The 23440-nt window shown below is 54.3% G+C and overlaps 8 protein-coding genes and 1 non-coding gene across 9 annotated transcripts; 4 read left to right on the top strand and 5 right to left on the bottom strand.

Annotated features, from left to right (window-relative positions):
- Nucleotides 1-750: 750 nt before the first annotated feature.
- N0V96_008830 (uncharacterized protein) lies at nt 751-2723 on the bottom strand (the record flags this gene model as incomplete). The annotated part of the gene is made up of 4 exons (XM_053188761.2): nt 751-1559; nt 1614-1995; nt 2075-2427; nt 2693-2723. 4 exons carry the CDS (start codon nt 2721-2723, stop codon nt 751-753), a joined length of 1575 nt encoding a protein of 524 aa, XP_053053527.2.
- An 827-nt stretch (nt 2724-3550) lies between these two features.
- N0V96_008829 (uncharacterized protein) lies at nt 3551-3991 on the top strand (the record flags this gene model as incomplete). The annotated part of the gene is made up of 1 exon (XM_053188760.2): nt 3551-3991. One exon carries the CDS (start codon nt 3551-3553, stop codon nt 3989-3991), a length of 441 nt encoding a protein of 146 aa, XP_053053526.2.
- A 414-nt stretch (nt 3992-4405) lies between these two features.
- Nucleotides 4406-5828, bottom strand: N0V96_008828 (uncharacterized protein; the record flags this gene model as incomplete). The annotated part of the gene is made up of 4 exons (XM_053188759.2): nt 4406-4606; nt 4691-5395; nt 5477-5637; nt 5720-5828. The coding sequence occupies 4 exons, from the start codon at nt 5826-5828 to the stop codon at nt 4406-4408; spliced, it is 1176 nt and encodes a 391-aa protein (XP_053053525.2).
- A 2051-nt stretch (nt 5829-7879) lies between these two features.
- Nucleotides 7880-9655, bottom strand: N0V96_008827 (uncharacterized protein; the record flags this gene model as incomplete). The annotated part of the gene is made up of 2 exons (XM_053188758.2): nt 7880-9051; nt 9649-9655. The coding sequence occupies 2 exons, from the start codon at nt 9653-9655 to the stop codon at nt 7880-7882; spliced, it is 1179 nt and encodes a 392-aa protein (XP_053053524.2).
- Nucleotides 9656-10043: 388 nt separating this feature from the next.
- Nucleotides 10044-10991, bottom strand: N0V96_008826 (uncharacterized protein; the record flags this gene model as incomplete). Its single annotated transcript, XM_053188757.1, has 3 exons — nt 10044-10164; nt 10380-10494; nt 10757-10991. The coding sequence occupies 3 exons, from the start codon at nt 10989-10991 to the stop codon at nt 10044-10046; spliced, it is 471 nt and encodes a 156-aa protein (XP_053053523.1).
- Nucleotides 10992-12769: 1778 nt separating this feature from the next.
- Nucleotides 12770-14401, bottom strand: N0V96_008825 (uncharacterized protein; the record flags this gene model as incomplete). Its single annotated transcript, XM_053188756.1, has 1 exon — nt 12770-14401. The coding sequence occupies one exon, from the start codon at nt 14399-14401 to the stop codon at nt 12770-12772; it is 1632 nt and encodes a 543-aa protein (XP_053053522.1).
- A 2550-nt stretch (nt 14402-16951) lies between these two features.
- On the top strand, nt 16952-19051 carry N0V96_008824 (uncharacterized protein; the record flags this gene model as incomplete). Its single annotated transcript, XM_053188755.2, has 1 exon — nt 16952-19051. One exon carries the CDS (start codon nt 16952-16954, stop codon nt 19049-19051), a length of 2100 nt encoding a protein of 699 aa, XP_053053521.2.
- A 204-nt stretch (nt 19052-19255) lies between these two features.
- N0V96_008823 lies at nt 19256-19339 on the top strand. Its single transcript has one exon. It is a non-coding gene; the product is annotated as a tRNA-Gln (tRNA).
- Nucleotides 19340-19995: 656 nt separating this feature from the next.
- Nucleotides 19996-22328, top strand: SAS2 (SAS complex subunit; the record flags this gene model as incomplete). Its single annotated transcript, XM_053188754.1, has 2 exons — nt 19996-21330; nt 21447-22328. 2 exons carry the CDS (start codon nt 19996-19998, stop codon nt 22326-22328), a joined length of 2217 nt encoding a protein of 738 aa, XP_053053520.1.
- Nucleotides 22329-23440: the final 1112 nt, after the last annotated feature.

Here is a 23440-nt window from a genome sequence, read left to right as displayed (position 1 = left end):
TATTCTGCCCCGCGCTCTGAGGCATAACCTCCTATAATACGTCCCACCCCATATAAAAGAACTAATCCACGGGCAGAATCGGAGACATGTAGTCCTACTTATATAACTAGATCGAGCTACAAAGCTAAAAGAGGTTCTCAAAAAGCACACATCTCGTGGCCCTTCGCTACCAGCTGTGTAACATTCCTAGATCTCATCTGCCAGACAACATCTTTACATTTTTAAACTGGGACTAAACCGATCGAGTTGAGATAGTGACCAGCTTTAACAAAACAAATAAGTTGTGGCCGCTGAGAGGTGGTGACACTAAACTTGACGTAACTGACACTCAAAACCCTCGTAACTTGAACTCATTTCGCAAGCATAGGTATCACGTCCATACTCTCAACAACCGTCTCCCACCTTTATCCAGTTGTTGCTCAAACCATAAGGAAGGAACCTGCGTAATGACACCCATCACAGCTTTGGTCTCAATGCAGATTATACTCCCCATTCAGCCTCCCTTCACGCGGAAGAGTCATTCTCAACACATCTGTCATCAAAGCGTGTTCTCATTTTCTATAACTTTAGGGTTGTCTATTGTCATCATAATCCTTTACAACACACGCCAGCACTCACTCTCAGAGTCTCAACTTTTTTTTTCCTCCCCTATGAAAACCTCGCTCGCCAAAGACACACCCTCACCTCAACTCCGCCGACAACATACCCGCCCCGACCCAAACATAAAAGTAAAAAACAACAGTACTTCATTTATGCCTTGGACAGCAGGTTCGCGCCAGTCATCTCCTCAGGCTGGGGCAGACCCATCGCAGCCAAGACGGTAGGCGCGACATCACCCAGGACGCCGCCCTCCTTCTTGAGGCTCCAGCCCTCGGGGGCGTTGGCCATGATGAAGGGCACCTTGTTGGTGGTGTGCGACGTCTTGGGCTTGCCGTCGGCGAACTTCATCTCCTCGGCGTTGCCGTGGTCGGCGGTGATGAAGAGGACGTAGCCCTCCTTCTTGCAGGCCTCGTAAATCTTGCCAATGGCCTTGTCCGTGGCCTCGACGCCTACAATGGCGGCCTCGTACACGCCAGTGTGGCCGACCATGTCGGGGGGCGCAAAGTTGTTCATGACAAAGGGGAACTTTTGCTCGCCCAGGCGCTTGGCGACCTGGTCGGCGACGCCGTCGGCCGACATCTCGGGGGCCTGGTCGTAGGTGGCGACGGACTTGTTGGAGGGGACGAGGTCCTGGGACTCGTCGCGGGTCTCGAGGGCAAAGACCTTTTCAACGCCGCCGTTGAAGAAGAAGGTGACGTGGGCGTACTTTTCCGTCTCGGCGATGTGGACCTGCTCGACATTTTGCTTGCCGAGCCACTCGGCGAGGACGTTGCCCATGTGCTGGGGCTTGAAGGCGATCTCGAAGGGGTAGTCGACCTTGTACTGGGTCATGGTGACGAGGTTCTTGATCTTGGGGAACTTGAAGTCGGGGAGGACGGAGCGGTCGACGTCGCCGAGGACCTGGGTGATTTGGCGGACACGGTCGGAGCGGTAGTTGAAGAAGAAGACGGTGTCGTCGTCTGGGGATTCTGTTAGTTACGAAGGGTGCTTTTTGGGGAGAAAGATGTGCTCACCCTTGATGCGGCCCTCATCGCCGCCGACAATGATGGGAGTCAAGAACTCGTCCTTGTCCTTGTCGCCACCCTTGGCGTAGCGCTCCTTAACGGTCTTGACGGGGTCGGTGCTCTCCTCGCCCTTGCCGTTGATCAAGCCGTCGAGGGCGATCTGGACTCTCTCCCATCTCTTGTCACGGTCCATGGCGTAGTAGCGGCCGACGACGGTGGCAATCTCACCAATGCCAATCTCCTTGGCAGTCTTGACGAGCTCCTCCATGTAGCCGGCGCCGGACTTGGGGTCGGTGTCACGGCCGTCGCCGAAGAAGTGGATGTAGACCTTGGGGACGCCGTACTGCTTGGCGGCCTTGAGGAGGTTGTAGAGATGCTCTTGCTTGGCGTGCTGGGAGGGGTGTGTGTGTTAGACTATCATGCATCTTGAGGGAAAGGGGAAGAAGATGGGCTCAGAATCTGGAACTCACCACGCCACCGTGGGAGACGAGACCGCAGAGGTGCAGTCTTCCGTTGCCGTTCTTGGCACCCTCAAACGTCTTCTTAATGACCTCGTTGTCGGCGAACTTGCCCTCCTTGATGGTCTGGTCGATGCGCACGACATCCTGCCAGACGACACGGCCGGCGCCTATGTTCAAGTGACCGACCTCCGAGTTACCCATCAGACCCTCGGGCAGGCCGACGGCAATGGAGGAGGCGTCGAGCTCGCAGTATCCGGTCTTGCTCTGAGCAAAGTCGTCCATGACGGGGGTCTTTGCGTTGGTAATGGCGTCGCCATCCTTGGGGGAGTCGGCGCCGGGCACACCCCAGCCATCAATCACGACTGTAGGAGCGCAAGATCCACAAGATTAGCCAGCCGACTTGGAGATAGAGGACGATGTAGGCAAGAGTGAGAATGTAATCGGGATTGGATCTGGGGTTTGGTTTTGGTTGCTGGAGGAGAAGCGAGGGGATTGTTTCTGCTGGCGGCGCGTTCTGGTGGTTTTTGTGGCCAGCCTCGACACTCACACCACCACCACCATCATCTCCATCACCGCGGGGCTTCAACGAGGGGCACGGAGGGTCTGGAGGGAGATCTTTGGACGTACTCAGGCAGGCCTTCTGGTCGGTCTTGGCCATGGTGAATTAGGTTATATTTTCTGTGTAGCAATTTCTTTACACAAGAGGGTATATGGATGAAAGCAGAGTTCTAGGAAGTGCGTGATTTTTTTTTTCTGTTCCGGGGATGGAGACTTTTATTTACGGCGGCGGCAGTGGTGGTGAGAGAAGTGCTGGTTGAGGAGATTTGATTGAATCAGCCAATGTACCACCTTTTCTTAGGTACTCCGTAGGCAGGTAGGTGAGCTTTCCGGCGCCTGGGCTGTTTTATCGGTGTCAGTGTTTGGTGGGGGGTTATGTCATAGTATCGCCGATAATAGATCCGTGCCGTTGCACTCCGTAATCACACTGTCCACCTCAGCATACGTTATTGGGGGTTGTACCGTGCCATCTCCGTCAAAAACGGTGCGGGCTGCCCGGCTGCCCCTCTGTTGACTTTCAACAATTTTTAGCTACCAATCGCTGCTGCGCTAAAACGCCCGTGGAAGCTCCTTGCCCCGGCGGAGCTTCCCTCCCCCTCCCTTGGCCCTTGGCCCTTGCCGTTCCAGCTTGACACGACCCTGGACGTGGACGGACCTCACCTCACCTCACCTCAACTCACCTCAACTCACCTCATCTCACCTCATCCCACCTACAACGTCCCCATTGCGCTTTAATTAACTTTCCAAGCCAACGAACCAGATTCCTTCTCCATCACGCACCTACCGCGAGGCTGAGAATAGCCCGATACCTCTCCACAAATCACCCGTTTCACCGACAACTCCCATCAGACTCTGTCAACAACGCAGAACGTCTCCTCTCTATTTCACACGCACACGACCCCGAAACCAAAGCCAAAACCACCCAAAATGCCGCCTCACCCCCTCGAACTACCCCCCAACCCTCTCCCCAGACGCCCTCGACACCTGACCGAACTAACAGGCATCCTCACCCGCCTCCGAACCGCAATCCAGACCTCGGGCTCCTCCTCCTCCTCCATCGGCGGCGGCGGCCTCACCACAGGCGCAACCCCAGCCGGCACCGGTCCCGGCGCGACACCCAACCCCCTCGGCGGTGCAGCCTCCGCAGCCAGCCCCAACGCGCCGCTCTCCCTCAAAGACGTCCCCGCGCAGACCGACGCCCTCAAGCACAAGCTCCAGCGCGCCCGCACGCAGATGCGTACCCTGCCGGACATGGAGCGCACCGTTGACGAGCAGGAGGAGGAGATCAAGGAGCTTGAGGAGAGGATACGGATGCAGCGCGAGGTGCTGGATCGGTTGAGGGAGGCGGGGGGTGAAGTTTGGGCATGAGGAGGGCGGGAGGGGGATAAGATGGAGACGGAGTGATGGAGACGGAGTGATGGGAAAGATGGAATAGTTCGCCTTTACGACTCGCTGCGAGCGAAGAAAGGCTTCAAGCGAGAAGCTGCGAAGGGGAACAAACGCTAGAGAGAGGGAGATTGGGACGGAGATGTTTTTGCCAGATTGAAATTCCTATGATACCCCGAAATGCGAACTACCAAACGAAGATATGTTGAGAACCGAGAAAGGACGCTGTGTTTTTTCGCGCCGCATCGTACCATGCATCCCTTGCGACTGCAAAACCGCCCTTCCTTAAAACTCCAATCCAAGATTCGACTCAGGAAACTTCAAGCAGCAACGGCCTCTCACTCTCTCTCTCTCTCTCTCGCATCCCGTCGATGAACACCATCTTCTATCCGATTTTCAATGCTTCTGAACCCCGACCGCCTTGAGGATATCGTGCAAATCTTTGCCGCGCTCGCCCGGCACAACCTTTGTCCAAATCTCCTCGGGCAGCCTCGCCTCCTCAGCTAAGACGCTCCAGTTCGGGCTGGGTTCTGACTTGAGCCACTTGAAGTCGTCTACATGGTCCCACTGGTTCTTGGTGGAGTCTTCCGTCGTGTCCTGCTCGGCGATCAGCAGTCGATACCTTCAAAGACACAAAGAAAAGAGGAAAAGTATGGGAACATGGGGGGGGCGGTTACTTACAAAGCTAGGCGGCAGTGGTGCAAACCGCATATTGGAACAATCCTCGATAATAGGATGACTCGAGCAGTGCAGATAAATATCCACATTCCTACACTCGTGGATGCGCACCTGCCTCGCGGAAACGACAATGATACTGTCCGACACGCCCGTAATATGCGCCGGCCCAGCCACGTTGCCCGCGACAATCAGGCTCCTCTCGACGTTCTTGAGCGCCAGGTTCGCAAACGAGGTGTGGCCCGAGAGAGCGATGGACATGTCCACTACACACCCCCGGAGATCCGTCAAGCGGCCGGAACTCGTCGCCCGCGACGCCGAGGACGGGAGGATGATGTGCAGGCCGTCCTGGCCGAAAATGGCAATGTCCTTTGCGGTGGAGAAGCTGGGTTTTCGGACTTTGGTGGCGCTGGGGCGGGCCATTTCCTCGTTGTAGTTCTTTGGGAAGTTGGGGAGGTCGCCGAGGCCGTCGTCCGTCTCCGTGGCGGCTTGGGTTGCGGGAGCGGTGACAGGCCCACCGCGGGATGGGGGGAGGGGGTCGACAAGACTTGCTCCTACCATGAGACGGGGGTCATTTTTGGGAGCGGATGGGTCGTTGGTGGTGGTTGTTGATGTTGCTGAGCTGGCTCCGCGGGGCTTGAACTGGAAGCGTGAGCGCGGGGCCAGTTTGGCCGTGGTTTCATTCAGCTTGTCTGTGAGAGCTTTGACGGCCTGGTTGAGTGAAGGGTGTCAGTCAGATGAGCTGGGAGAACGCTGAGTAAGTCATGGAATCAAACATGGATTCAAACCCACCTGGGCATAGTTGCGCTGGTCGTACGACGGAACATAGTCGGAAGCGTCGGCGACTTCGTTGGAAAGATTCGATATGCCGGCCAGGATGTGATCAATGGCATCTTGCCTCTCACCACCGACCTTAGATATGGAGCTCACATTGTCGATCTGCTCTTGTAGGCCTGGGTGCGGGGTTTCTGGTTAGTACCCGGCCCAGAAAAGATCAGATGATCATTCGGTCCTTGTTTCGTGGGGCGAACGTACTGATGACTTCCTCTTGAAAATGGTGATAAAACTTCTCTTTTGGATCCTGCATCTTGGTTACTGGGAGTCCTCCACCTACGGCAAATTGTTGAAGTACTTCGGGCGCCATTGTTCGTCGTAGTGGCGGGTGGTATATGAAAAAGAAAAGTGGAAATCGTATATGATTTTATATACGAACGAACAGGAGCCCAGCCAGAAAAGAAGCTCGGGGCTTGTGTTTCAAGAAAGTGAGGGACGAAGATTTGGGCCTACCTAGTGTTGAGAGGTAAGGCAAGGTAGACAAGCTTGGTGTAAGACGATCCAAAAAGTGGCGTGTCTTCAGACGGTGGGGTGTGCGACCAAGTCTGTCTTTAAAAAGTTCCGTCGTCTACACAGTAAGTGCCAACAATCGAACCACGCGACTTTCTGATTGCTCGTTTCGTGACAGCGTACGCAGTATCAGCGTTGCCAGCGTAGCTGAGTTTGTCGTGACGTCGCTTGTGCAGTGGCTGGCGGGGAAGAGCCAAATGGGGAACAGGGTGACAGGAACGAGCTGGAAGATCCGGGGATGGTCAATGTTTTGCAACTCCCGAAGTGGGTGTGGTCGTCCAAAGTGAGGTTGTCTTGGGGTGTCTGGGGGCGTCAGGGTGGTGGTGTGTGTATGTATGGTAGGAGGCGGAAGCGAAGAAAAAGCACGTTACTTTGTTGCTCGAAACAGGTGCCGAATCGGACGATGAAATGCAGCCAGGAGTGAGGTGATGGGTTTCCCTTCCGTACTTGCTGTGTAGTGTATGGTGGTAGCATGAGTAGGTGGGAAGACCGTAAAAGACGGCGAGGGGCACGGAAGGGACGCTTCCCATTTGGCGCTTGCCCCCCCGGTCGACGTTGGGAGCCGGCCCACGCGGATTGGCCGCTCGGTCGATCGGTCGGGTTTTCTTCAGTACCACTGTACCAGTAGACGGACCCCTCAGGCCGGCGTGAATGTGGGTCTTGATACCTTCTTTTCCCTTTTCTACTGTACACAATACCTTGAGTGTATTCAATGTTCTCGTCATGCATATCAGTCACGCGAGTGGCAGCAACATCACCAGTAAGCAGCAAAACTTCCAACTGCTGCACCGGGCTCCGGAATCGAGTGGGGGTTGGTGTGTTTGCTACTCCATGTTGCTTGCAGACTATCCCTCAGACGGCCAACGAACGCTTCGCCTCCCCCGCATTCCCCCCGGACACTGACGCTCTGCCAAGACATCCCGGGACCCTGGATCGACGATGAGCTTGGCTGTCTGACGTCGTCTTCACGGAGGAATCTCTTTACTGTCCCAAGCTGGGTACTCAAGAGACGGGTCGGGATGAGGCAGTGGATGAAGAAGACACTTAGTTAATCACTGAGCAAACGAGCATGTCAAGCACTGGTATCGGTGCAAGTCGATGAGCTTGACTAGTGGTTAGGTGAACAGGTGAAGCCTCGGAAGAACTATCGTTCCCTACACTAATACAACCAAGACCAGCTAAGGAACATCCGGTCTTTTAGAGTTTTGGGTCACAGGCTTACCATCGTCATCTTCCCGTCCTGCCGTCTTCTCCCTCGTAGGTAAATCGGTATGTAAGCATGATATGCTGGCGTCAGACGGTGCACATGTTCTACATGGGAACAAAACTTGGGATGACTTTATAGCACGTGGACAGTCCGCGCAACGACATACAAAGGCAACCCGCTCAGATAAGGCTCGGTATCAAATCGCATTGTAGACCCTTGACAAACCGGACGCCTCTTATAGACGACATCAACCCATCGAATACGATACGAACCGTATAGAGGCAGATACAGCAGTCGATTCTTACAACAAGTGTTTCACAATAGGTTAATTCAAATCAGTCCAGATCAAACCCATGCAAGACATTCATATTGACGAAGCTTGTTATGGACGATGATCGTCAACCATGGCGAAGAGGCATTGAAGCGCGATGGAAAGCAAGTGAGAAAGGGAAGGCGGTAGTTAATTCATCAGAGCAACTAGACGCCAACACCAAGGCCGTAGGTCATGGCCATCTTCGCCGTGTATTAACCAAAATGATACACCGGCGGTATCCAAGAAAAGGGAACAGAAGCTTCGTGCTTACTCTACCAGAAGCAACCTGAGTCACCCAAGAAGAGAGAGAGAGAGAAGAGACACTTTATGCTCACTCCTCAACCTCATTCTGCTGCTTCCCGCAATCCCCCTCAAATATCTTCTCAAACTCACTCCTCAGCACCCTAAGCCTCTCCTCCGCCTCCCATTGCTCCCGGTCCATCTTCCGACTCCACGCAGGGAAATCCCCCGCCGCGCCAATCCTCTCGAGCGCCTCGACCTTGGCCCTCCGCTCGGCCTTGAACTCCTCCACCTCCACTTTCTGCAGCCGCCAGAGCCGCTCCGCCTCCTCGAGCTTCTGCTGTCTCACTCGCCGTCTCTGACTGCGCTGGTTGATGCGCGCGAGACGCTTCTGCCAGCTGCGGCTGCCCTTGGGATTTGTGGCGTCCTCGCGCTGGTTGATGTGTAGAACCGGGTCTTCCGGCTCCTCGGGACGGTTGGCGTCGCGGATCTTCTTCCAATTGCCCGGGCAGAGTTGCGTCTCTGCGTTGGCGGCGTATTGCTGTTTCATACGACGGGCCTCGCGGGACTTATCAGCCCTCTGGCCCTCTGGGATATCGTCGCCCGTGAGGATGTCGCCCTCGGGGGTTGTGAGGAAGATCAAGGGAGCGTAAAGCTGTTGGTGCTCGCGCAACGCGGCCTCTGCTTTTTCTTCCTGCTGCCGCTCTTGCTCCAGCTGCTGGTCATACTCCTGCTGTTGCCACAGGCGGAAGGCGTTGCGGAGCTGTCTCCAGTCACCCGGGCAGAGGAACCTTTCTGCGTTGTTGATGTGTTTTGTGCGCAGATCCAAGGACTCGCGGGACTCGGTGCACCATGTTCCCTCTGGGATGGCATTGCCGAAGAAGATGTTGCCCTCAGTAGTGGTGAGCATTATGCTAGGAACGACAAGTTTCTGTTGCTTGCGTTCCTTAGGTACGAAATACTGCACCATGTCGTATTCGTCCTCGTCCTCGTCCTCAATAGCAGAGGAGTCTTCCCACCATCCCTCGTTCTCATCCTCTTCCTCATCCTCGACCGCGCACAGGTCGTAGACGCCGCTCTCATCGGCGCCGTCACACCAACTGGTGCCGTATTGACGACGCCGATGAGAGAGCTTGGCGGCGGCGGTGGAGAAGAGTCCAGAGCTCACTCGGATGCTGCCCGCGGCGACTGACTTACATGTCGCCATGGTGGTGGTGGCGGCAGCGGCGGTGGCGGTCTGGGTATTCATGCTGGTATACATGACTACAGTTGGTGGATGATGAAAGGTGAAGAGAGGTCAACAGAAGAGAGTAGGGTAGTGAGAAGAGATTGTGTTCAGAGAGTAGTGTGGTGAGACGACTATAGGCTGGTTCAGGGCAAGCGAGTGCTTGATGTTTGTATGGGAAGTTGGCATGTGCCGATGTAGTGAAGCGGAGATGGGTTGTGGACCGGAGATAGAAGACAAGCAGACTGCAAAGACGAGAATATCTATCTATTTTATATCTATCAGAGGGAGATACGATCACCAAGGCTGAACCAAAAGGTAGCGGAGATGGGCTCTAGGGCTTGGACAGAATGGTTGATTTGATGCGATCTCTGAACGTCGTCAACCTTTGTAGTCTACTGAACCTCGGGCAAGATGAAGTATAATTCAGAAACCCGATTGAGGGACTAAAACTGTGAAAAGCCTCAATTTCTTTCAACTTATTCTCAGATTAATGGCTTAGAGAATGATCATGCCCGGTGCCAACCACCACGAAAAGGCTATGACAGTCAATTACAGTTTTGATCGGAACACCTCAACCTTTATGGACTATTGCTGATTCTACCTTGCATAAAAGAAAAGCATGGCGGAGGCACTGTACATTTGGGTCATCGTCGATGTCGAGAGATGTTGATCACTCCCTGAGCATACACCTTGGAGTATCTAAGCCCCCCAACCCTCTGCTCCACAGATCCCAGGAACCCGTATGACCGTTGCAAAAGCTTGGCCAAAGTAGCGGGCCGCCGTGCTTAAATCGTTGTCCCACAACTACGGTACCGGGATCTCAAGGTCCTCTTCACAATCACTCTCAACCTCATTACTAACCTCCCCCTTCACACGACTGGACTATGCTCATGGTTCAATATGGCTGGTCACGTCTTCACTGAGGGACTCACATCATTGGGGAATTGTGGATAGCAGATATGTGTCTACAATTTTAACACGCTCAAAGCGAATAACGACTGCGGGAGCCTCCGAGTACCTTGACATCTCAGGTCGACGTACACTTGACGCCCTTAACACCATCAACAGTCGTCTCCTCGCACTTAATCGCCGAGGTCGAAGTAAATACCAAGCTCACGGTGCCGTTCGTCGACGCCTCGTAGCTGACACTGTATAAAGACCAAGGTGTCAGCATCGTCTAACTTTTCAAGGGGAAGAAAAGAAGCAAACATGAAAACTTTAGGCCAGGCGTGGGCCTTCACCGGCCCCCTTCTTCAACCCTCCCGCACTCGTGATACATGTTGCGAGCATGCGGAAACCCGGGGCTATAGCGACGCAGCCCGCAATTAAGTGATTTGAGTGGTTTGAGTTGGTTTCTGCCTACCTGGAGTTGAAGTTGATCGGGTTGATGCCGATTCCCAGACCAATGTTCATCGTGTCTTTGGTGATTGTGAAGCCACCACCAAGACCAAAGGCTTCGGAGCCGGATTGCAGGCCACCTGGCAAAGACAAGATACGTCAGCTAGTCATCCTACGTCAAGAGAAGATAGGCACCTCGACGCTCTTGAGTTCCTCCAAGTCATCCCTCTCCATTCGTTGAGGGGTTCCAGATCATAGCATTCCCTCTCTTGCATGCTCTCTACTCGCACACCACATCCCAATCCCACTTGCCCATCCGTCTCCTCACTCATTTTTAGCACCCTCCACCTTTCTGACAATCCCAGGAAGCCATGCATCTCTCTTCATTGCTTGAAAACTTACCTCCAAAAGACTGCCCCTCAGCCCAATTGATTCCACATCCAACTCCAATCCCGCCAAACGGCGCCAGCGTCCCCGCGGCACTAACAGCGCCCGACCCAGACGTCGCCGAGACGTTCTTGTTCAGCGCCGTGATTTCGACCGCCGGCTTCGTCTCGTTGTCCTGGCGCGGAGTCAGGAGGCTGCCTGCCGATGCGAGGCCTGCCACGGCGAGGAGTGTGAGGGTTGAGCGGGCCATTGTTGCGTTTTTCTTTTCGGGGTCGAAGGCTATTCGGTGATGGACGGTGTTTCGTCGATCGCAAATTCGCCGTTTATTTACGTTTAGTTGAGTAGATGCCAGGGAACGAGTGACTGTGGTGAGTAGACGTGTACTTGGCGAAAACCTCACGATTGCCTTCTCACCCCGTGAGAACGAGGTGGGACGGAGACTTATATCTCACCGCGCCTCCACGGCGCACGGGCGTTGACTTTTGAATGGTTGGGATGACCATGATCCTATTACCCGGTAAAAGGGGCGGAGAGGAGACACAGACAACTCCATCACCAGAAACTCTAAAAGATGAAGTCCTGCGAGAAGTGGATCGCGGCACGGCTACCCCGACATTGGTGAACGTGGACACCCCCGTCAATGTTCGTCTCAAGTTTGGGAAGTTGTCAACGGCTGTGTAACCTGTGCTGAGAGCCCAAGAGCTGTTATTGGTCTTCTTAATTTACATCCGTTGATTAAAAGTGTATTTGTGATGGTCCTGGTCCCTGCAGTTGGGCGAGGATAGGTCCCCATGTGCCCGACGGAGTGGTTCGCACTTAAACTCCGGGAATCATCAGCGCCAAGAGAAACTTCGAGCGGCTTAATGGGCAGAGAAGTCTGGAGACTACTTGTGGATTTCGAGCTCTGCATCGCGACGGAGAGTTGAAGGCCATTTGACAACGTGGTTCACTTTGGCGATTGATATCCGCGTCTTACTATTTACCAGAGACAGAAGCGAGATACTCCTGAGAGTGGAGGGGTGCGCAAGGGCACGAGCATCGCGAGTCAGACTGTTTTTTTGTTGCTCTACGGATACATCACGGGCGTCAACCGCTCAGCTAACGTCGGGGAAGTTCTCCAAAATTATATCCGTACCCGATGATCTGTAGACTCTAATCCGAGCAACCTCGCAAGTTCTAGAACCGATGCTACTGACCTACGAATACATGTCAATTTCAAATTCTCCGGCCGTATGTCAGACGGTCTCAGATCGCATGAAAGTCGCATGTCCGATCTGACACATGAGAGACAGGATTTACATTCCTGAGATAGTAAACTTCAGCTAAGCTCGGAGCTATGATGCGACATGTTCCATCAAACAGCTACGGGCGTAAAAAAAAAAGAGTAAACATTCCAGTGACTCACTACTACTGCTGTTCGCAGAAAAAAAGGGGAACAGAGAGGGAGGAGGAGAACCAGTCAACATGTTAGGCATAGTGTCTATACTTGGTGATTTTCGTGTTCCTAAACCTAAATCTCGTCAAGCCATTTGTAGTACATGGAACAAAACCCGCGAGGACGTTGTTCTTCATGAGCGTAACACCATTTCTCTTGCTCTTCATCAGGATCCTGCCCGTTGTGACTTTGGCGGTTTCGCCCAGCGAAAAACCACATGATCCTGTTTGTCTCTCTCTATCTAAAGTGTTTCTCCTCAAGAATCCTGCCCTATTTCTAACAATTGTTTTGTATCGTTCGTTTCATTTTCCATTTCACATAGTCCATTTCTCATAAACCCGTTCAGTTCCCCATTTTTGTTTCCCGTGTACACATATGGTAGTAATCCCGTCTAAAAAGTCTTGAACCCAACAACAACTGTGGAGAGCAGAGTAGAATGCTGCGCGCAGTCAAGATGCCCTGCTCCCTGTGTTCTACAGGCAACTTTATCCACACACAAGAATAGAAGAGAAGAAATAGAAGTAGAAGACAAACACATGAAGAAGCTACATGCAGGAATGCAGGAGAGTAAAAGCCGGTCTAAGAGAGGAACCTCAAACCACAATCGGATTATGAGAATCAGCCCCCTGGTCCTCAACCATCTCTAGAAATCGCGAGCACGGTGGTAGCCTCACACGTGCCCGGTGCGAACTAGCAGGCCACGCCCGGATCGAGTCGTAAAACTCGAGCCGCGTCGGCGTTGAAGAAGCGTGCAACCGACGTAGATTGTTGGATTTGAGTAGCGAGATGCGCGGCGGCGTTAGGCTTAGGCGTCGGATGGCAGGCTCTGAGTGCTGGCGTCTGCGCGTTCGGATTTGCGCGACTGTGAGGGCCGCCAGAGGAGGCGGAGGAGGAGGAGACTGGTGAAGCTGAGGGTTGCGCTGCTCCGATAAGAGTTGCAGCTTGGGTGGGAGGATCTCTGTTGGTGTCCGAGGGGGCGGTGACCCAGATGCCACAGAGCTGCGGTCCCCAGCTGCTGCTGCTGCTTCGAGGTTGCCATGCTCTGCACCGGCGAGGTGCAGAGATACGGGGCGCGAGTCGTAGGAGTGGCTGTAGCTGTGCTGAAAGGCCGCGCCTCCACGTCCTCCTCTAGGTCCCGCATGCTCTTCCGCCTCGCGTCTGTTAAATGCCGCGGCGGCGCGGGACTGCACTCTCCTCTTGCGCGCGAATTCGGAATTGAGAGAGCTCATCAGCCTCTCGAGCACCTTCCAGGGGAAAATGACGGTGCCCACCTCCCAGGCCGTCCCAGCACCTAGTTCCGTGGAGAAGAAGCTCGTCCACGCGCGGGCGTTGGAACAAGGTTCGCCGAGAATCATGGCGTCTGGCGATGTTCGCATGCGGAGCATCAACTCGGAGCGTTCCCGCTTGCTAAAGGGTACAAAGGACATTGATGATGCGTTCACCATGTGCTGCAGAAGGACTAGGGCCTCGGACGCCTTGAAGAATTCGGCGTAGGGTCCACCCAGAGCCAGGGAAGTTTGGCGATAGCAGGTTATGGTTGCTTGTCCTTGCTTTGTTGGGCGGCCTTGCTGTAGGATGAGGGTAACGGCGCGGTTGTTGCGGGTGAGGGTGACTGTGTAGTTTTGGTGAGGCGATGATGCCTCACGCGGCCGACGTTGAGGCTGAGAGTTATCTCCCGAGCGAGATGTCGCTGCGTCAAGATAACCCTGTTGCTTGGTATCGATCCCATGATGTGACGTTGCTTCACCCCCGAGTCGATATGCGCCTTGGCTATCTGACCAGAGATTTGTGACGCTGCAGCTATCCGAGTGAGAGCGTAGATGGGCATGGACAGGCCGACTTGGTGTTGGGGGCTTCACGGCCGGTTCAGACGCAAAGTATGAGTCGAACTTGGTAGGAGGCGTCTCTGGTCCAAAGGAAGACGTCCGTGTCCGCACATCCGAAGGGGTGTCTTGTCGTAGCTCGGGGGTCTGGTCTATACGTAGATGTTGGAGGTCAGGAGAATACCTGGATACTTCATCGGGGGATGTTCGAGGTGGTTGCTTGGCGTAAGCGTTTGGTGGCCGGAAACCGAAGACACAGTTAAGCTTGCTAACGGTCTGGGCCGTAGAATCATCCACATCCCACGGTGACGATGTCGATGTTGGGCGGAAGGCGTCGACTGTCGGCCACTTGGCGTGGGGGACTGGCCCATCCACGTTTCTGCGTGGCATGGGAGCAAACATTGGAAAAGATGACATGCTGAACTGAATAGGGAAAATCAGACGAAAGAGGAAGAGAAGCCTTGCTTTTCGGGACGCAGCAGCCTCAAACCGTGAGAAAAGAGTGAACGTAGGCCGCTCTCTCGTCAGCAGGCCGTGGACATATATACGGAAAGACTTCTTCCCACAACACAATATGTAATAGGACGCAACCAAACAATCGGACCAAAGGGGGAGCGGTCAGCCAGCTCGACCACACACCGAGACAGGTTGTCTTGCATCTCCCCGCGCGGGCCAATCCCTCTACAGCCAACATGCCAAGGGTAGAGTGTTTTCTTCTTCGCCGTCACATCCAACGCACAACACACTTCGGAGGGCTGTTGGTAGGGCTAACCTCGTCTATACCTCTGGTGCTGCTGTCGAGGGTGTTGGAGGGAAAAAGGCAAAAAAGGCACCCCCGCCTGACCGGGAACTTGGGAGACACACCACCATCTTGTTTTCTTAGCGTGCGTAAGTGTCTCCCACAGCCTCGATGGCTTGCCCCTCCCTGCATGCCTCCCGAAGAGATCGCCATTCTGCTTATGCAGAAAAGCAATGTGGACTCCAATCAAGAGCTCCGGTAAGCACTCCCGCATGTTGCTAGCCGATTCAGAGCCTCGTGTCAACCGGCCGAAATTGTGGCATTGCCGATTGATCGCATGCGTCGATGCCCGAGGGAGAGAATTTATGACGGCAAAAAGCAAAGTGGTCCCGAGGGTCTGTGAGTGGTCGGCTGCTCGCATGAGAGCGGGCTGCAGCCGTGGGATGCTGCACGATATATCATTTTTTACTTCTCTTGCCCTCGTCCGCTGCCGCATGGGCAGAACGAAACGAGACAAGTCCAAGCGAAGATGAGAGGATTGGCCAACGGGGTGGCCAGGCAAGACGAAGCGAGACCCTGCTGCAGTCAGCGGGGTTGTTTGCTCCCACGGAAGTTTGTTCGCTGTTGGTAGAAGCTTGAGATTCCTTGCTCAAGCCATCCGAAGATTCACGAAAACGGCTGGAATGGATTACGGGCGGTTGACGAAGATGAGAAAAGTACCGGCGCGCTCCGCTGTCTGCTCACCGCTGCATGGGTACATTGTGACATGGCGTGAGGGAAAGAGTAATAGTGTGGGCATGTGTGTGTGTGCCGTCGAAGAAGCAAAGTGAGAAAAGCAAAGTGTCTCGTCCAAGCGCGAGCGATATGAGACTTTGAGAGACAAGGTCGAGACAGGTGCAGCCGACGAATCACAAATGTGCTAAATTAATAACCGCAGGGAGCAGGTTATATAGCAGAGCTGGGAACGACGGATGGGGTGTGGTGACTGGTGACCGTGTGCTACGGTTGGTAGCTAGCACACACACACACACACACACACACATAATGTTTGGCCCTTGGGCGACGTGATGGGCGTTTGTTGACGTGGTCTACGCCGTGTTACACAGATTGATTGCGGTGGATTCCTAGACGTCGCGGTCAGCTGTGACTCCGTGACAGAGTCAGACAGAAAGCAAATGGGAACGAGACAGGGCTGCAATGCGGGCGGAGAGACAAGGCCTGGGCAATGGATGTGAGCCGTCATGCGATGCGACATTGGAAAGGCCGGGGGACAAGGTGACGGGCAAGGGATAGAGACGTTTGATGTTGCGCTGCAGCTGAAAAGCTCCGAGGTGTGAGTGAGGTGCCGGTTTGGTGCTTGAGAAGGGGAGAGGGGGAAAGAAAGAGGTGTGGGTGGGTTGGTGCTGCATCACAGCCAAGATGGAAGCGTCGTGGAGTGGTTCACGATGTGTGGCTGGTGGAGTTTGCACGATGGGGTAGCCACAGCTCCAGCCACATATCTTATCATGTCATCAGGCCACCAGCCACCCATGTCATGCAGTCATCTCTGCCTGCCGTTTGCGAAACGTGGAAAGAGCAGGAGGTGGAGGATACGTACCGTTGGACGTTGTCACAATAGGCACCTCAGACGGAATGAACCAGTGGCTTCCATGGATCTTCGGTTCCTGCCCATTGCCTGCTTTGCCTGCATCGTCTGATGTTGTGACTACTTTCGGTCACCTCATGTCAATACTGTGATATTCGACATATACATGTCAAACTCTCGTCAACTACGCCCTTGCAACGACATTGACATCCAGTACGGAGTGCAGACAACCATGACAGATGCCATTCTGGGCTACCAAGCACGCCTCTGATTCGCCAATTCATTTTGGCACTTGCTGCCTAGAAGCTCTGCCCTTGGCGAAGCCATAGCCTCTTTCAACGGCCCCAGAATAAGCGTAAATCGACTCGGACTATGGCCGTGCGGAGAAGCGAATGGAAGATGCACTCAACTACAAGCCTTGAGTCACTCACCACGAGAACTCGGCAAACCATACAGTCGTTTCATTCACTTGGGAATCATGATGCTCAACATATAAGTGTCACGTCCGGTTCAGGCCGAGTTCCTTGCCTCATCTGAATCAGATCGTCAACGCAGACACGCCAACGTCAAGCCTTTGGTCATCAATCACTACCAACACCTGTTCGCACCTCCAATACTTGACACGAAAATGGCTTCCGCTGCAACAATCCAGCTTACATCGGCCAATCCAATATTGGGTGATTATGGCCACCGCCAGCCCTATGCCTTGACCCCAACCGTGCCCATCGACAACACGGTTGATGGCAGCAATGCTACTCCAGATGACTTGGCAGAAGCCATTCGCCTAACCGCTCTTTGCCGAGAGGCTTTTAATCTTCTCGATGCCGGAATCCCAGACTTTGACCACTCCAAATCGTACACGGCTGATGAAATTCTTTCACTTCCCATGGACAGAATTCGCCTGCCAGACGAGCTGTTCAGTCTCCCGCGTCGGAAATCTGCGCGATCTCGTCTCGCCGAGGCCGTTGCGACGCTGTTGTATCCCGCCACCCACGATAATGCTGTGTCACCCGTCATTCGGTACGACGCGGCGAGGGTCAAGTTACGTGCATGGGTTGCCCTGCAGCGGAAACACGACATCTTTGCCGCCACCAAACGGAACGGTCACAGCTTCCGCGGCTTGACCGGCGGGGCTGCCCCGGGCGTGCATGCGCCTGTCTGGGCATCCCGCATCCTTGCTCAGGGCCCGTGGGACCCGTCCAAATTCCCCGTGTCCCTCGTTGGCACTAAAGCCATCCCGATGCCCGTTTCCGTTGCTGACGCCGCCGACCTGGTGCCGTTCTTCAACCACCTTGAGCGTGGCGGCACCCACGAGCTTGACGAGGCTTCCGCCAGCCTAGGCGCACATCTTCATGGAGGCAAAGGTGAACCCTTCTATGGCGTTAAAGGAGCAGAGTTTCGTAAAGGTGTCGTCTACCAAGACGGTCGCATGGATCTGTGCAAAATGGTCGTTGGTCCAGACCACATTGGCAGCCTGATGGACAGCTTACGGCCGAACCCCTTCGTACGACACTTCCTGTTGGGTAACAACATCATTGGCCCGGTTGGGGCTCAGGATATCGCGCGCTTCATCCGCGAGTTCCCCGAACGCATGGATACTTGGTACTTGGCAGGCAATTGCATCGACACCACCAGCTTCAGGGTCCTCGTCGATGCCTTGGTAGACTCAGACGCAGTGACGAACGTCTGGCTGAAACGAAACCCGCTAGGTCCCGCGGCCGCTGCAGATGTATTCCGGCTCATCACTGAGACCAAAAACCTCCGCACTCTAGACCTCGACCAAACTGAGCTGGGTGATGCGGGCATCGCAGAGCTGTTCCAACGACTGACAACTTTCTCCTCTGCGGTGGTTTCCGGCCGTAAGAAACTACCCCTGCGAAATATATACCTCAACGGAAACGGCATATCGACCAAGGCCGCCTCTGCCATCGCCGCTTTCTTATCCTCCCCTGCCTGCGGAATCGCCTCGCTCTACCTGTCATGCAACCCACTTGGCGATGAAGGCGCGAAGGCGCTCGCTTGCGGAATCCGCCAGGCCACCCAACTCCAGCGGCTGTCACTCCAATCTGCCGGTCTGACTACTGAAGGCGCCATTGACATCTTCCGGGCTATCACGTCGCATCCCGGTATGCGCATGCTGGATGTAGGTCAGGCATATGCGACCCTCGACCTCGGCCAGGCATGGAATTACATCCAAAATGCCTCTGCGCCAGTTCTCTGCGAGCTGTTGTCGACAAATCAGACTCTCGAGTACCTGAACCTCGGCCACTGCCCGATCACACCGCCAGAGTTGCGAAAGATCGACGCCGCTGTCTTGAACGGCTCCTTGCTGTACTACAGCGCCGACTCAATTCTTCCCGAGCCGCATCGCAAAGAGCCTACGTTCAACCCGTCGGCAGATTCGACAATGCCAGAGCTCCACTCGGTATGGGCGCCAACGAAGGACGACAAGGCCCTTGAGAAGGCGGTTGATGCCCACCTCGAAGCCAACGTCAAAGCCAAATTCGGTGCCGACATGACTTATACGAGGTTCCTCGATGAGCAATTACGGTGGATGACCAGCGACAAGACTGACGTGCGCAAAATCGACTCCGTGTATCGTAATCGTGACGCTGGCTTTGCTCGGCGGAAACAGCAAATCCTGGTCAAAGATTGGGACAGCAACGACGACAGGCTGGACCAAGTCATGAACGCCAAAGGTCCATTCTGCACGATACGCAAACACTGAGGTCTCTCCTACTAGGACTTCGGCGAGGTCTTCGTGAAGATCAAGGCTCTCCGCCACATGAGGCCGGAAGATGCCCGTCAACGGATTGAGGGCTAGGTGACAGAGGCGACGAGAGGGGTGTCATCAGCGTCAGGACTCCACCCGGGACTGGGGATCATGAGCACCAGGAGCTGCCCTCCTGTTAACAGCCAATAAGCCGTTTCAGGTCTATTAGTCTAGTTGGTTAGGACGTCGGATTCTGATTCTCAGAACCTTCCGTAGGCCCAGGTTCGAATCCTGGATGGACCTCACCTTTTGCTGTTGACGTGTTCTCTTTTGCGCGGGTTGATATTGTGTGTTTTTGCTTTTTTCGGGGGATTTTGTTTTGTTTTTTTCTCACGGAAATTTTGTTGCACATGCACGTAGCGAGGGCTGTGTGGTTTCCCCTCCGATGGCTTGGGGTAACTGCCTATCTCCCGATAACGATAAGGATAAAGATAAGAATAAGAATAGACGAGCTCACATTACATAAGCTCCAACGTCATTGCTTCCAAACGGAAGGGACGCAGAAGTCTCGGTCGCAACTGAACCAACAACAGATCGCCAATTGAAACACGAATTGCGCCCAGCACATTCCCATCGTAGCGCGCCTCCACGCTCGTGACTCATCCCATCGCTCTTGACCATGTGAGACAGGTTTTCCCATGCTCCCACATTGAAGATTCGCACAAAATTGTCTCAGTTCGACGGTCGTAGGACCCATCCAATCCATCGACCGATCTGAATCTCTCTCTCTTTCGCAAGTCTCTCGACCCTCAACCCCTGCAAGGTCACTCCCGCCCACGAGGCCCCAAAGTTTAATTGATTCCATTCGCGCGCTCCGGATCTCTCACCGCATACCTTGTGAGTTACTGCGTAACATCATCGTCCACTATACACAATCCTCGCCTCGCTCTCCCCCGAGCATGGCGCCGGCGAAGCGCAAGCGACCCCACGACGAGCCCGAACCTCCCATCCCCGCTGCCGCTGCCGCCGCCGCCGCCGCCGGCGCAACAACCGCCGATCCGACGAAGACGCGTCGCGCAACGCGTCAAACTCCGATTCTGCCCCCTCCGATCCCGACGTCCGCCACCGCATCGCACTCGCAACCCTTGCACCCCTCCGCTGCCGCCGCCGGTGCCGCTGAAGACAAGCGTATCAGTGGACGTCGTCCTTCCAATCCCAAGCCATACCCCGCGTCCAAGATCTCCGAGACGCCCATACCGATACCCGTACCGCCAACATCGTCATCAGCATCACATCTACCACAGCAGCAGCAGCAGCAGCAGCTGTCTATACCACGAGCGGCCGGTCAACCCGCAACACCCACACCACAAGAACCCCGCGTAACCCGTCAACGACGCGAGAGCGCAAACGCAGACGACTCATCGTCGCCCAAAATGGCGTTCAAAGACGCAAAAGAAAACGTCAGGCCCGTGACGCTTGTCGCACCAAAGATCACCTATCAAGCACCCCAGACACAAGCTCACCGCAACCGCACCGGAGGCAGCCTCGTCCGCCCGAGCCCTCCCACAAGTCAGCCGCCCATAACGCAGCACTTCCGGCCGATCTCGTCGACAACGACAACGACAACGACTACGACGACGACGCGACCCTCCTACCACCATACCATTCCCGCGACCGTCACTGCCGTCCCCGTGCCTGTACACCCGACATCGACATCGACACCTTCCAAGCCAGCGCCAGCGGTGGCGGCCCCGGCTCCTCCTCCTGCTGCTCCCCCGAGGACGTCAGACAAGTCCGCCCCACGGACGGATCGGAACATCGACAAGGTGATGCTCGGCAACATCTGCTTCCGGGCGTGGTACCCATCCTACTACGGCAAAGAAGTCCTCGGCGAGGCCGCGAGCGCAAAGGCGGGCGGTGGCGGGAGCAAAAATCCCCTTGCCCATGACGCTGGCAGCGCGATCAACAACAGCAATGGCGGCGGCGGCGGCGCTAAGAACCAGCACCGAAAGGGCGGCGACGCGCCCATGCTCGACAGGTTATACGTGTGTCCCATGTGCTTCAAGTACTCCAAGGAGCTCGTGGCGTGGTGGGGACACGTCCGCATGTGCGAGCGCAACGGGGTGGTGCCGGGACGGAAGGTTTACCGTCACCCGCGGGGTCGGAGGCTGGTGCGCAAAGAGATTGCGCGGACGACGGGGAAGAAGACGAATGTTGCGCCAAAGTATACCGAGGAGTATGTTACTGATGAGGGGGAGTGGAGTGTGTGGGAAGTTGATGGCGAGCAGGATGTGGTGAGTACAGCCTTCTGACTCCCTTTTTCTGAGTTTTCTCATGGCGAGAGCAGCAGGGGAGATACGTTTTCTGCCAGTAAGGCACGCCTTTATGACTAACACCATTCGAACGCCAGCTCTTCTGCCAGAACCTCTCTTTATTCGCCAAACTCTTTCTCGACAACAAGTCCGTCTTCTTCGACGTCCGCGGCTTCAACTACTTCCTCCTAGTCTACACACCCCCGGCCCCCAAACCAAATCCTTCCTCCCAACAAGACTCGACGGCGACAGCAACAGTGCAGCCACCACAGCCGCCCGCGTCACCACCACCACGTCCTCACATTGTCGGCTTCTTCTCCAAGGAGAAAATGTCGTGGGACAACAACAATCTAGCCTGCATCCTCGTCTTCCCGCCCTGGCAGAGAAAGGGGCTTGGCGCACTGCTCATGGGCGTGTCGTACGAGATCTCGCGGCGCGAGGGCGTGCTGGGTGGACCGGAGAAACCTATTTCGGAATTGGGGAGAAAAGGGTATAAGCGGTTTTGGGGCGGAGAGGTTGCACGGTGGGTATTGGGGTGTCCGAGTAATGGTAGAGGAGGAGGAGCAGGAGGAGGAAGTGACGCGGATCCGGCGTTGTTGGTTGACCTCGAGGACTGTAGTCGAGCGACGTGGATCGCGTTGGAGGATTGTCTTGCGACGTTACGGGAGATGGGCGTTGTTGTGGAGGCTGGACGGGGGCCTGGGAAGCCGCCGACTAAGAAGAAGAAGGTGAAGAGGATAGCGGGGAAGGATGGTGTTGACGAGGAGGCGGTGGAGGAGGAGGAAGAGGATGAGGATGTTGAGATGGAGGAGGCGGATGTTGGGCCGCGGCCTGATGTGCCGAGGGTCAAGGTCGATAAGGCGGCTGTGTGGGCGTGGGTCGCTGCGAACGGGATTAGTCTTGAGAGGATATGTGATCCGGATGGGTTTGTGGAGGGGCATGCTATTAAACAACCGGATGTTGAGGAGGAGGATGATTGAGAAAGAGATATATACCAAAGAAGTTTTGTTAATGACATGACGTTGAATGTCTGGGTACTCTTCATTTGGATTGGGCGTGTTGTGGTTGCAATCACTGGAACCGCTGCGGTGGCCGACGACTAACGAACTTCGTCAATAAACGACTTTTCATTTGAAAATATAGAGCAAAGCGGTAAACCTTGTTGACTCGACTTGGCTCGAGAACGGCCGCGAGTCTTCTCGCTCACTGTATCTCTGTACTCTATAGACGGGTCAGGGACTTGTGAAGACTTGCCGACGATGCTGATAACTGTAGCCATTTTCATCCCATCATCTAGGGTACACAAATTGTCCACGAGTACCCAAGGGTTATTCTTAACCTCTGTCGATCTAGGTTTATTTCAACTGCCTCTCAAGCTCTCGGCGTATTTATTCCTTTCTGATCTGGAATCGAAGGCGGATTCCAGCTCATGCTTGAAAGTCCTGAGTGAGAGTGGATGGAAACAGTTTAGGATCGTAGTGCGCGTAACAGCGATTACAACTATTCATCGGAAGGAAAGGATCATAGTGGGCAGCAACTTGTTCTCTTTCTACAAGGGTTCAAGGATATTATAATGATACAATCATATTTGGTAGTCTTTCTCAATAAAAAAACTGATTATTTCACTCCAAATCTTCTCACCCATGGGTACATGATCTCACTCAGAGAAATTCGAAAGTGGTCAGTGACTTCAATAATTCAAAGAGAAATAATCTTCAGCAATAAGTAAAGCTTAATCAGAGCCTGGGTTATGCACAAAGATTTGTCAAGTTGACGTCACGTTGGAATAGACCTTTCGAGTTCGTAAACCGCATCTCCTAAACGAGTTCTATGTACTTCTAAATCGTAGCAAAAGAACCGTTTAGTTGTATTATATGCACATTACACCGTGTGATATTCCTTAAAAGCCCGGTCTCACTTGAATCACTCATTTGGGCCAAATGAAGCGGGAGAGGACCACGCTATCGTTCTTGATGATACAGCCATTCTTTATTCATAGGATTGTTCATTTAAAATATGGCATCTCTATTAGATATTGTCTGACATACTGACTCATTATATGAACGTTATCCCATCAACTGTTAGATGGCGT

The sequence above is a fragment of the Colletotrichum fioriniae genome (genome assembly GCF_027942845.1).
Source record: "Colletotrichum fioriniae strain IMI 355084 chromosome Unknown scaffold_11, whole genome shotgun sequence".
NCBI lineage: Eukaryota > Fungi > Ascomycota > Sordariomycetes > Glomerellales > Glomerellaceae > Colletotrichum > Colletotrichum fioriniae.
The sequence above is the reverse complement of the archived record's forward strand: the minus strand, read 5'-3'. Positions and strand labels throughout refer to the sequence as shown.